Source organism: Ziziphus jujuba, chromosome 2 (assembly GCF_031755915.1).
Source record: "Ziziphus jujuba cultivar Dongzao chromosome 2, ASM3175591v1".
NCBI classification, from domain to species: Eukaryota; Viridiplantae; Streptophyta; class Magnoliopsida; order Rosales; family Rhamnaceae; genus Ziziphus; species Ziziphus jujuba.
The window spans coordinates 16,663,232-16,675,147 of record NC_083380.1 but is presented as its reverse complement, the minus strand read 5'-3'; the positions used below and the strand labels follow the sequence as shown (position 1 = coordinate 16,675,147).

The 11,916-nt window shown below is 30.4% G+C and overlaps 2 protein-coding genes across 2 annotated transcripts; both read right to left on the bottom strand.

The window, feature by feature from the left end:
* Window positions 1-478: 478 nt before the first annotated feature.
* Window positions 479-3,461, bottom strand: LOC107418808 (NADH dehydrogenase [ubiquinone] 1 beta subcomplex subunit 10-B). The gene is made up of 3 exons (XM_016027503.4): window positions 3,093-3,461; window positions 2,916-2,982; window positions 479-755 (listed from the first exon to the last, which is right to left on the bottom strand). The coding sequence occupies exons 1-2, from the start codon at window positions 3,376-3,378 to the stop codon at window positions 2,951-2,953; spliced, it is 318 nt and encodes a 105-aa protein (XP_015882989.1). The 5' UTR covers window positions 3,379-3,461; the 3' UTR covers window positions 479-755; window positions 2,916-2,950.
* A 1,173-nt stretch (window positions 3,462-4,634) lies between these two features.
* On the bottom strand, window positions 4,635-5,957 carry LOC107418786 (LOB domain-containing protein 40). The gene is made up of 2 exons (XM_016027481.4): window positions 5,616-5,957; window positions 4,635-5,496 (listed from the first exon to the last, which is right to left on the bottom strand). Exons 1-2 carry the CDS (start codon window positions 5,803-5,805, stop codon window positions 4,901-4,903), a joined length of 786 nt encoding a protein of 261 aa, XP_015882967.1. The 5' UTR covers window positions 5,806-5,957; the 3' UTR covers window positions 4,635-4,900.
* Between the last annotated feature and the right edge of the window lie 5,959 nt (window positions 5,958-11,916).

Genomic DNA, 11,916 nt, shown 5'->3' with positions numbered 1-11,916 from the left:
ATTTTCTGGTAACTCTGACCCAATGCAAGATATAGAGCAAAATCATTTGATGTTCTTATATAACTATGTGTTATCCTTTAACATCACGTAAACTAATCCGCATGAGACAAAAGTTAGGTCTAATTGTCCATGTATAATGGTTAAGTCATTGCCTAAAATTAGGTCTAATTGTCCATGTCATCATAATGGTTGAGTCATTGCCTAATCCAGGCTTTAGAGTTACGATCTCTTCTGATCTCCTTTGCAAAAATAAATAAATATTCCTGTAAGTCACAAGTACTAATCAAAAACTACTATTTGATAGATTCCTTTTTCTTTTTCTTTTTTTTTTTTTTTTTCCAGGTAAAACTATTTGATAGATTCCTTTCTTGTTTCTTCATCAATCATAAACACGCAAAACAACGACATTATAATGCATGAAAATATGAATAACAAAGACCTTATAATGCACCACCAATGCAAGTTGAACACAAGCATGTCTAGACAGGAAATTTATTTATTTATTTTTCTGACATATTTTCATTTATGGCCACTGTCCAAAACACTGCCCTTTAACGGATGCTATCAAGCAAGAAAATCTAACACAAAAAAGCCAGAATCAGTGCTACCTGACCTTTGCACATAACAATACAAAAGAAAAAACTGACAAAGAGTCTGAATAAAATAAAAGAGAATAACAACAATTAAACCCCGTTCCAGTAAATGTAAGCCCGACTCCCATCTTTGAGATTTCTCTGCAAGCCAATTTTAGTCACCTGCAAAAGGAAATATATCAACTTTCTAACTTGTTAGGATGCGAATTGTATATAATGTTGAACTAGCAAACTAATTGATGATTATTTGTCTCTTCTTCTCTTTCTTTTCCTTTTTTCTTATCCCACTAGTTTTAGATAAAAAAAAAAAAGCTCAGCTTCAACCATCTGGCTAATCGAATTTGTACTGCATTCCAAAATTGGTGTCACATCATGGTCATTAAAGCAAAGATAGATAAGGACCACATCAGCTAAACCCTCCTTAGGATAAGACAAGCTAACCACAACCCCAGTAAATTGAGCCCATGAAAGTCAGTGAGTTGTTCTAAACATCAGTCACTAATATGATTTGTTATAGCTATAACAACCTAATGCGGTAAATTTGCAGTTATACTATGCAAGTGTGGCAGTAACCCATAAACCCACTTAACATACCTATGGTGATGCACATCATCAGCATTCAGCTTAGCTCAATGTATAGTAATTTGTTATCCTTTTCATTTCAGAAACAAAGCAAGGTTGTGAAATATGGTCTAATTGGGTTTCATCCCTCCCTAAAATATAAAACATAACGATAAAACATATCACTGACTGAGCCAGATGCTTTTCAGAAATGAAGTCGCACACCAAAAGTAACAAGGCCAATTATAATGGTTAGTAGAAAACTTCATAGAAGATATTAAATTGAATTTCCAGTTGGCTCTCTATCCATTCCTTTGAAAAATAATTCACGATTCAAAGTATTTGTCTATAATTTCATGAAGTCCTATTTAAATCCCTAAAGCACAGACCTATTGAAATTAAAATCCTAAAAGAAGTAAAATATTTAATTGTCACTTCACAGGAATAAGCAACATAAGAACCTAAAATATTGCATATTTGACAGTAATCTGGCCTCCCTAAGGGACTTTAGTACAGAATTTATTGGCTTCTATTTTTACTTGTATGCTCTATAGAACGGGAGACAAACTAATGGCCAATTGCCTGCAAGAAGAATCACAACTACAAAAGGAATACCACCACAACCACAAAAGGCGACCTTACTTCAGAGTAACTAAGTTTTCCACCATGCTGTCATCCTCTTACCATCCTATAAGTCGACTCAAATTGGACAGCATTCAGTTTACACCAACTGATCATTGAAAAAAGTATATATTTATTTGATATGGAGATAGAGCCTGGAAATCACCTGGTAAAATGATATGGAATGACATCAGGCCCCATATTACTTATTCCTTTAAACAGATGACCTACATATCTGTCCCATAAATAAAGTCTCTGCGCACATTATTTTGGAGTCTATACAAAGTAATACTAATGGTTAATCTAAGCCTAAAACTCCAAATCATTCATTACTCACCTAGAGCTCTAAAAGTTTGCAAGGGGCTAATTACCAATCATTTCTCTAATTTGATTTTTTTTATTTTTTCACTTCAAGCGAGTAAACCACATAATTCCCTAAACAAAAAAATAAATAAATATTGCAACACTACAGCACTCTTAATTGTTAAAAAGAGTGGTTTATTGCACAACCGTCACGGCTAGGATGCAATTCAATGATAACATGGTTTCTAGGAAAGTAGAAAAGCATACAGCCCACCATTTGTACGATATCAATCAAATTAGATGCCACTGCTGCTAAAATTCCAGAGCCAAACATACAAGGGATTCTAAGATGAAGCTTCGTTATAGCCTCGGTACTGCAAAATTGTAAATATCCCTTGAACATGACTTAAATCAGTACTTGAAAAATTCAGTTGCCAGTTGCCACTAATCTCACCTTGAATACACACAGACAATCACAGGCCAAGGAACTACTTTCGTTTTACACTCCCAATTGGGTAATTGAACAATCAAATAATAGCTTTGAATTCCCGCTTGGATAGTTGATAATCCAATAACAGCCTAACATTGCGAGCCATAATTTTACATAACCATGCATCTAATTCGGGAAAATTGAACTCAAAATTCCTCAGTTCACTTTCCTACAATATCTTCTATTGCTTGATAAAGCAACAGAAACCCACTTCATATCAATTGCACCATTCTCATAATTACTTACCAGTCACATCGTATCATTGCACATTTCGTATAGTCAATTACATATCTCATAATTGCAAATTAAAAGATTAATTGGGAAGTCGAAAAAGCAAATGATAATACCTTCAAAAGAGTAATCTGGCAGCAAAAATAAGAAATCATTCAGCCTCAACTTTCTCAACCTTGGGACCTGATGAAAAAATAATAAATAAAAACAAATCAAAAAAATCAAAAACTTTGAGATGGGGGGTTTTGGAGAGGGAGAGAGAGAGAGAGAGAGAGAGAGAGAGAGAGAGAAACCGTGGAGGGAAGGAGGGCGAGCGTCCTTGCCCCAGCCGATGCCGCGAGTGGAATCGATGTACTGTTGGACGAGGTGGCGGCATTTCTGGAAGTGATTGACGCCTTCGATGCGATAACACCATTTGAGCTTCTCCCTGATGATCTTGGCCTTCTCGATCTCGATCCACTTCTCCCTCACAATGTGCTCTCTCATCTCCAGCCATGCCACCGGGTCCTTGTACGGATTCTCCGGATCGTAATCGTCCGGCGGCGATTCATCGAACTCCACTCCCTTCTTCCTCCCCATTCTCTCGCTCTCTCTCTCTCGGCTTCTGTGCTGCTGGTGGTGGTGGTGCTGGTGGTTGTTAGCTGCTGCGAAAGCTCTTTGATTCACAGCTCTGCCAAATGGTTTTCTTTGGGCTTTCCAGATGAAAAAAAAACTTGTTGGGCCTCCTTTCAGGTCTTTTTTTTAATTTACTCCGATCCAATCCATACTCAATAAAAATTCTTTCTATTATTCTCCATTCCTTTTTTATATTTTTAGATTTTTTTTTTTCACTTTTAAAATTAACTAACCAAAATAACTATATCTTATTTGTAAGCTTAACGAGTTGTAGTAAAAGTATAATAATACATTTTCTAAATTCGACTAACTTAGAGTGAAATACTCCTCTTTTTAGTTTAGAATATATATTATAATCCTATGAAAAAATAATAATAATAATAATAATAATAATCATATCATCTAAGACAAAAATATTATATCTGTATTTGTAAGGAATGGTTTATTTTGAATGCCTTAGAACCATATCCATTTATTTAGATCTAACTTGACCCTAGAAATAACTAAATAAGGGATATAATTTTTATTTGGAAGAATAAAATTTTGTTGACCAATTTTCATGTATATTTACTTGTTGTCGCAAACAAAACAGCGATACAGCATGAGGAAGAACCACCTATCTTTCGAGCGAAAAAATCCACAATAACTCAATGAATACCAACTCCCACCTCTTGGGATCAACACGTTTATTCTCTTCAAGCTTAGCTGTCAAAAGTCAAAAGGACACAAAACCCACAAAAATTCTAAATGGGTCTTTTTCTTCCATCCAGCACGAAAAAATTAAATACTTTTCAAGAGGAAGCTTAGTAGATTCTCCTCATGCTCATGGTGATGGTGCACCAATTCCTCCAAATGCTTATCACCTTTAGCATTACAACATTTTTGACACTTAACTTTACCATCCCAATTGGATAATATAAGAGACAGTTTAAGATTATATAATAAAGGTAGAGCTACTATTTTCTTCTGAATTCAAATTCTTCCATCCAATATCTCAAAAATTAGACAAAACAATATTATTACCACCCAATACAAAATGGCAATAGATATATATTTCTTTGAAGAGACAAATGGAAATAATTACCTAGTTTACATATTTACTTATTTCTTATCTTTAGAAATAAAATATAAAACTAAAAAATTTATAAATAAAATAAAATAAAATATGCTTATTAGGATTCACAAAGGAAAAAAAGGTGAAGCTGTGAAAACAAAACTCATTCCACCAAATCGTTCCTATCTATTTCTTTGATTTTTTTTTCTTTTGATTTGTATAAATTTACACTTTCAGCTCTAATCACCAAAAACTACGTTTAAAGAAAGTCAGAAAAATCAAACCAAAAAAAAAAAAAACAGTATTCAAGTCTCTAGAATCTAGGTATAGCTGTTTCATAAACTATTCGAGTTGGAGGAGGACCATGACCCCAGTTACACGTTACACTTGTCTTCATCAAGACCGTTAATCTCATACGCTCCCCTTATAGGATTATACTTGACTCCACGGTCCAAACCCCAATGTCAACTCCAACTCCAAGTCGCCACAACCGGCTTCACCATCCGCCTTCGGCTTCGGCTTCGCCAGCGAAGTCTCCACCGTTTCTACAGACCGGCTATCATTATCAGCGTCTCCGCTATCACCTCCGGGACTCGGCGGCTGAGTCAACCCCGAGTCACGACTCGCCGACCCAGACCACGAGAGCCGAGCGCATGAGGAGCCATCGCCGCCGACGTTGTCCACAGCCGACTCCATCGCGACCTCTGTTTCCGACTTCAACTCCACCTTCGGCTTCTTCTTTCCAGCCGAGCGTTTGAACCGGTTCCGCGACTGAACCTTGTGAAGCCGATCGTAAGCAGCCGAGTTCTCATCCCTTGACACGTGGCGAATATCGCAGGCTTTGAATGGCATGCTCATGCTACTAACGGCTAGCTCGCTAGGAACCGGCGCGATCTGCGAGCCATTAAGAACGGCTTCGACGGCGGCTTGGCAGAGATTCCAGTTGCCGGACCAGACCAACCCGGTCGAACCGTGAACCGGGTTCACAATCCGACCGCAAGCATCGTAAAGCAAAGATTTAAAAGTCGCTGCCAAAAAAAAAAAAAAAAAATTAATAATAAAGAAAAAAATCTAAAATCTTTAGAACCCAAAACCCAAAATCAGAAATGGTCAATAATTACCCCAAAAAAAAAATTGGGTAATTTACCTGGTCGTAGATGTGGAGGACTGGCATTAATAAGGTTAAGAAGACCGGCACGGCCATAGAACTTAGCGAGGAAGAGAGTGGCATTGGATTGGGATTCAGAGGATTTGATCCACTGAAGACATGGTCGGATTGGACAGCTTTCGCTGCAGCCTTTGCGGAGGACTCGGCATCCATTACAGCTGAGCCGCATGGTTTTTGTGTTTTATAATTTGAAATTGGAAACTGGTTGTTTGGGAAGGAAGAAAATGGCAGGGAAAATGCGAAGAAAAAATAAAATTGGGGAAGAGAACGAAATTGTGAGGGAGAGAATTGGGGGTGGTTGAGTGGGTTTTTGTAGAGGGAAAAGAAAGGACGTGGGTTTGTAATGGTGGCAAGTGGTTTCCAAGAAAACGGGCAGTTTTGGCCAGACCCTGGTTTTATGTGTGAAAACTATTTTTGTATGATTTTTGCTTCTCATTTTTAGCCCTTCAAATTTCCACAATTTTACCCAGTTACCCAACCATACATGATATTTAATTTTTTTTTTAAAAAAAATATTATTTGTTTTGGTCAGTGAATAATTATCAGCCAAATTTACATAAATAATTTAAAAAGTTATTATTAAAAAATTATTTTTAAAATTTTAATATAAAATAATAAAATTAAATTTTCTAATTAAAATTTACTACATCAAATAATAATGGTCATCAATGATATCATACAACAGTACTCTAATTTTTTTTGTATATTGAAGAATAGGTGTTTATACTCCATACCATCTAATTTATCCAATAACTTGATAATTATAATTGAAATGATCTAATTAGGTAACGAGATTCAAACCAGTTTAATAAAAAAAATAATTATAATAGGATTTGTTTGGATTTAGTCATTTTTATAAGTTTTTCTATTGGATTGGGATTTATCCAAAATCTAAATCTAATTCTACGATAGAGATATGCATCTTCATATTAATGCCAAATATATTTTAGAATTTTTTATTAAATTTATTTAAATAAAAATATGTAATCTAATAATGAAAATTTTCATAATTTATATATTTTTGTTAATATATTTTTTGATCTTTGACTTAAAAATATCTTCATATTAATTGGGTATGAGCCTAACCTCAATTAACTCATTAATAAGTATTTTCCTTCCCAACAAAAGCTATTCCAACTTAAATCCCTTTTGGTTAAATTTATTTAAATAAAATTATATAATCGAATAATACTGAAAATTTTCAATATGATAAATATTACTAGTGAATTATTAGTAGAAAATAAACAAGTTATCAGATCAGTTTGTATATATTTACTTTTAAAATGAACTGACAATCAAATCGATATTCATTTTATTTAAATTGTAAAAAATGAGCTTAGATACAATCTATAACCCTATTATTAAATTAGTGAAATAAATTGGAATGGATAAAAATTGTCTGCAGAAACATTTTCATCACTTAAGTTAATGACAAATTTTATCTAGGCTTTTTAATTTTGTTATAATTATATTTAGAGACTAACAAATTTGGAAAAGTGACATTAACATTTCTTTAATATACTATATTTATCAAAGTATATTCATTTTTCAATTTTTTCTTATTAATTTTTACAGTTAAAAGCTAAAAGAAGATTAAAAATCAACATTTTATGATTGTATAGTGATGTTAAAATACAATTATAATCTTTAATTATTAAAATTAACTAAAAAAACAAATAAGTGGAGATTAAGTAGTAATTTTTCAAAAACATAGGATCTAACTATAATTAAAGCAAAACTAAAGGATCTAAATAAAATTTTATCTTAAATTAAATAAGTTCCTATTATAATTAAGGACTCTTTCTTTATATATATAATTTGCTAACCTATGCACAAAATAAATAAATAAAAAAGCTTGAATTTGTGCTTATGGAACGCCGGTAGAGGTGGTAATTTGAGTAATGACACGGTAACACGATTCGAAAACGACACAAAATAAATGGATTCGGATAATAATTGAATCAACCCATTTAACATGATTATTAATCATATTATTTTTTGATTGATCCGTTTAATTCAAAATTGATCCATAATAATATTTTTATTAAACGAGTTAATTTTAACCTGACAATATTATATACCTATTTAACCCATTTAAATTTAACTATAAATTACAATTTTATCTACTAATATAATATTTAATAATAAAAAATAAATGTTATAAAAGTAATTTCTCATTATTAATATTTTAAAAACAAATTTAAAACATAAAAAATAAAACTCCACCACACACGAATAAACTGGCCCTCCATTGATTAGTCCTAACAACGGTATACTGGCTATGTTCATACTTCTTCATATTTTGAACTTAAACCACCCCAATGATAAAAATAAAAAAAGAATTATCCCAAACTTAAAATATGTATTGACTATTATTTAATTGGTTGAAAAAATAATACAAACTAAATGCTTTTTTTTTTCTTTTTTTTTTGGTTTTTGGGACTGGAATACAAGCTACATGTTGATAGGTAAACTTTTACAAATATAAAGGAAATTTACTACAAATGAATAAAATAATAATAATAATTCATTTGTCATATTTGTTGATAAAAAAAATTGGTAAACATTTGGATATATTTGGATGTATGTTGTATTTTAGATTGTTATTTATATACATTTTATTAGTAGCACCATGTATTAGGATCAAATAACATGAGTGTTCAAAACCTTGATTTATTACTTTAATTGAGAGTCGATATAATCTATTTAATTTAAATTTTTAAAATTGATAACTTTATCTCCGTGAATATAAAATAATCCAATTGAAAAAAAAGTGCCCATTTTTTATTTCTAAAAATTTAAAATATTTAATAGTATTAGACCGTTAAATAACTAATACGAAAACTCGGTGCAATTTGATGGTAGGTGGGAAGGGATTTGGTTTTTTTTCTTTTCTTCTATTTTCTTTTCTAGGATATTTAGCACTTATGCTATTTAATTATTAAGCTTTTGCATTTTAATTTATGGTTTTTTTTGACATTTTAATCCTAAAAACTTTAATTTTTTTACATTTTGATCCTTTGATTTTTTTTATTTTTAGTAATTTTAAAGTATGCAATATACTTAATATAATATGTATAAATTTTCTAAATTTATTTATTTTTATAATTTTATTGTAGCAATAAACACATTATATGCCTTAAAATTGCTAATAAAATAAATTAAAAATAGTTGAAGGATCTAAATGTAAACAACTTAAAATTTAACGATTAAAGTACCAACTAAAAAAATATCAAAGATCCAAATACAAAAAGGTTCAAATTGAAAAGTACAGGTGCTAAAAGAAACTTTATTTAAAAAATAATAATAATAACAATAATAATAATGAGACAAACATTATAGATATTCACCTTTAAAATATGGCAAAAATGTAATTATGCACAAAATCAAGGGACAGAAATCAGAATGAAACCGTGCAAGTCGAGATTAAAGAAAACATGAAAAAACCATGCAAGCAACACGTGTAAAGAAAGCTTCAATGAAACGTGTTGAGAGTGATGACGAGTCGCCACATTATGGAAGGGAATCTTTTGAAATGCACAAGATTCCACGCGCGTATAATCTACACGCGGCATATCGATGAGAAAGGAAAAAAAAAAAGCGGTATTGGAAAAAAGAGCGTGAGATATAAAAGATGGGTGGGTGAGAGTGCGAAAGATGGGAGGGGGTGAAAGTGGAATTCCTGGTTTTGTGGAATCCGTTCGGTGGTTTTGAGAAAGCAGGGAGTGAAGGACTGTGGGCGCCCTCAGTACGTAGCCTCTGGTTTCTGCGAGTCCATATGCCGTAGAAGCCGACGCCGACCTTTTCCTTTGACTTTCATTGTCTTTTTATTTTTATTTTTTATTTTTATAATATATATATTAAAAAGACACTTTTTAATTTACATATGTTTTTTGGTAATTCACTTTTTAATGTTCCTGTATAAATCAACCTTGGTTTTTTCTTAATTTTTTTCATTATTTTCTGATTTGTGGCTTTTTTTTTTTTTTCTCCCTTAACATTTGCTGTTATAATTATTCGTTGTTATTAATTATAATAATTGGTGGATCCATATACCATTTTTTTTTTCTTTTTAAGTACATGGCTGTGAGAAAAAAATATTTATTTTTCTAAATTAGGTTGTTGAAATAAAAAATTGTTACATAATCAAATACTGCAAATTCAATTAAGTTCGATTAAGTGAGGAGTTTGTATGCCATTTATATTTACATATGTAAAATAGTGCGTTTACCACAATAGAATGGAAGAAAATTTTTATAAATGATAAAAAAATATATATATATAGCCACTTGAAAGTTATCATATCAACAATGATTTCATAAGTAATAATCAACATTTGTGATAAATAATATTACTTTTAAATTTAGATATTTCATTTCTTTTTATGGTCTTAAAGTCTAAATAACATCTCAAATAGCTTTTGTTAATTTTTTTCGCCATAAAAAATAAACATATGGATTTGTACAAATATCTTATTAAGTTGATCTGTTAAAAAAAAATAATACCGTCAAAGTGATTCTTTACTTTTGAAAGCCTATCTGACATTGTGAATTTTTAAAAAAAAAAAAATTAATTAATTAATTACCATAAATAATCTTATATACATTACTATTAGAGAATAATTTTAAAATAAACTGCATATTTATGTCATCTATATTTAAAAAATATCAAATTCTATGCTATATAAGCAGCAATCCACATTTACGAAAACATCTCTAATGCTAAATGAGAATTGTTGTATATATGACAGAAAAATTTACAATGTTGATATGTAATCGGTCAATTCAAAAACTATTTTCCAATATTATGGTGTAAAAATGCTATTGATGACTATTAATGGCTATGAAACTTAGAATCAACCAAGCTTTTACCCTTTATTCATTTGTTGCACATATTAGCACTAGAATTAATATGGTTATTCGAGTAGCAAGCACTATTAAGCAAACTATAATTGATTTAATAAGTCATTCGTAATTTCATAATCTGAGTTAGTTTCGTCTTGACAATATGTAGGTCAAATCAAATTGATATTCATTTTAGAAATTATCATTTAAGAGTAGTTTTTTTAAAATGTTGTCTATAGTGATTATGTGTCATGTCTATTTCACAATCTACATCTCCAATTTGGTAAATGGTAAATTAGAAGGAATTTAATTCAACTAAAAAGGTGACTTTTTTATGTTTGAATAGTTATTTAGAGATATGAAAGTATGGCTCTAGGAAATTAGGCCACATTAGGTAAATGATAAAAGTAATGAAAGTCTAACTCATTTGAGAAAATGATAATTTTTCTGTATTCGAATATTTATTTGGAAATGAGAAAGTGAGGACTAATGAAATTAGATTTCAACCTAGTGTAGACAAATGGAATTAAATTCCAATCTATTTGGAAAAGTATGTACAAAAAGTTATTTCCATCTATAAATATGTGATTTTAAAATTCAAAAAACTAATTTTAGGATTATTTTTAGTTTATTATATAAAACTAATTTAATTACTTATAAATCTTAATTTTTCCATTATTTATCAAACATAACAGAAGAAAACTTGATATCCACTTAACTAATTTCCAAAAAATTAAATTTTAGTAATCAGTTTCTTTTCAAAGTTTGATATTATCCAAACCAGATCTCAAAAAAAATATGTGAAAAATTTGTTCTCATATTAAAAGATGCCATTTTGAAAAATATTGGGAAACTAGTTATGAGATTTTCTAAAAATATGAATTTACTATTAAGTTATAACATTAAACTTAATAAGAAGATAACTTATTCTCGAAAATTAGTTTCTTTTCGAGGGAAGTCAAAGGTAATTGTAATGTTTCTTCTCTTTCAATAACATTGCTCGTTTCCTTTAAATATGCATAACTTTATTTTTTTCCAAACAATAAGTTTAAGTTCAAATTTTCAATTGTCCAACAACTTCAATTATTTTTTCCAGCAATAGCTCTAGTTGTTCAAATTAGAAATGATGTTTTAAAAAATATTATGGCCATCAAGTGAAGACATTTTACATAAACCAAACAAAAAGAGGAAATGAACCTTTATTATTATTACTACCACTACTACTACTACTACTATATGGTCTGAAAATGAAATTAGTTTAATGACTTGCTAGGGATCATACTTTTAGATTTTATATATTAATTTGTTTGGTTGTTATTTATTTTAGGTTAATTAACTGATAGTTTTTTCTTTGCTTTTTTCAAGCCCCCAAAAAAAAAAAAAATTATTTTCATTGCTTTTCATCCTATTGCATTGGCATTTTTTTTAAATTTTTT

Excerpts from the sequence above, each read along its gene's own strand:
- LOC107418808 (XM_016027503.4), bottom strand. The coding sequence starts at position 3,378 with ATGGGGAGGAAGAAGGGAGTGGAGTTCGATGAATCGCCGCCGGACGAT. Across the intron at positions 2,983-3,092 it reads TCGCCCTCCTTCCCTCCACG|GTCCCAAGGTTGAGAAAGTT; the intron begins GTTTCTCTCTCT and ends TTTTTTCATCAG.
- LOC107418786 (XM_016027481.4), bottom strand. The coding sequence starts at position 5,805 with ATGCGGCTCAGCTGTAATGGATGCCGAGTCCTCCGCAAAGGCTGCAGC. Across the intron at positions 5,497-5,615 it reads TCCTCCACATCTACGACCAG|CGACTTTTAAATCTTTGCTT; the intron begins GTAAATTACCCA and ends TTTTTTTGGCAG.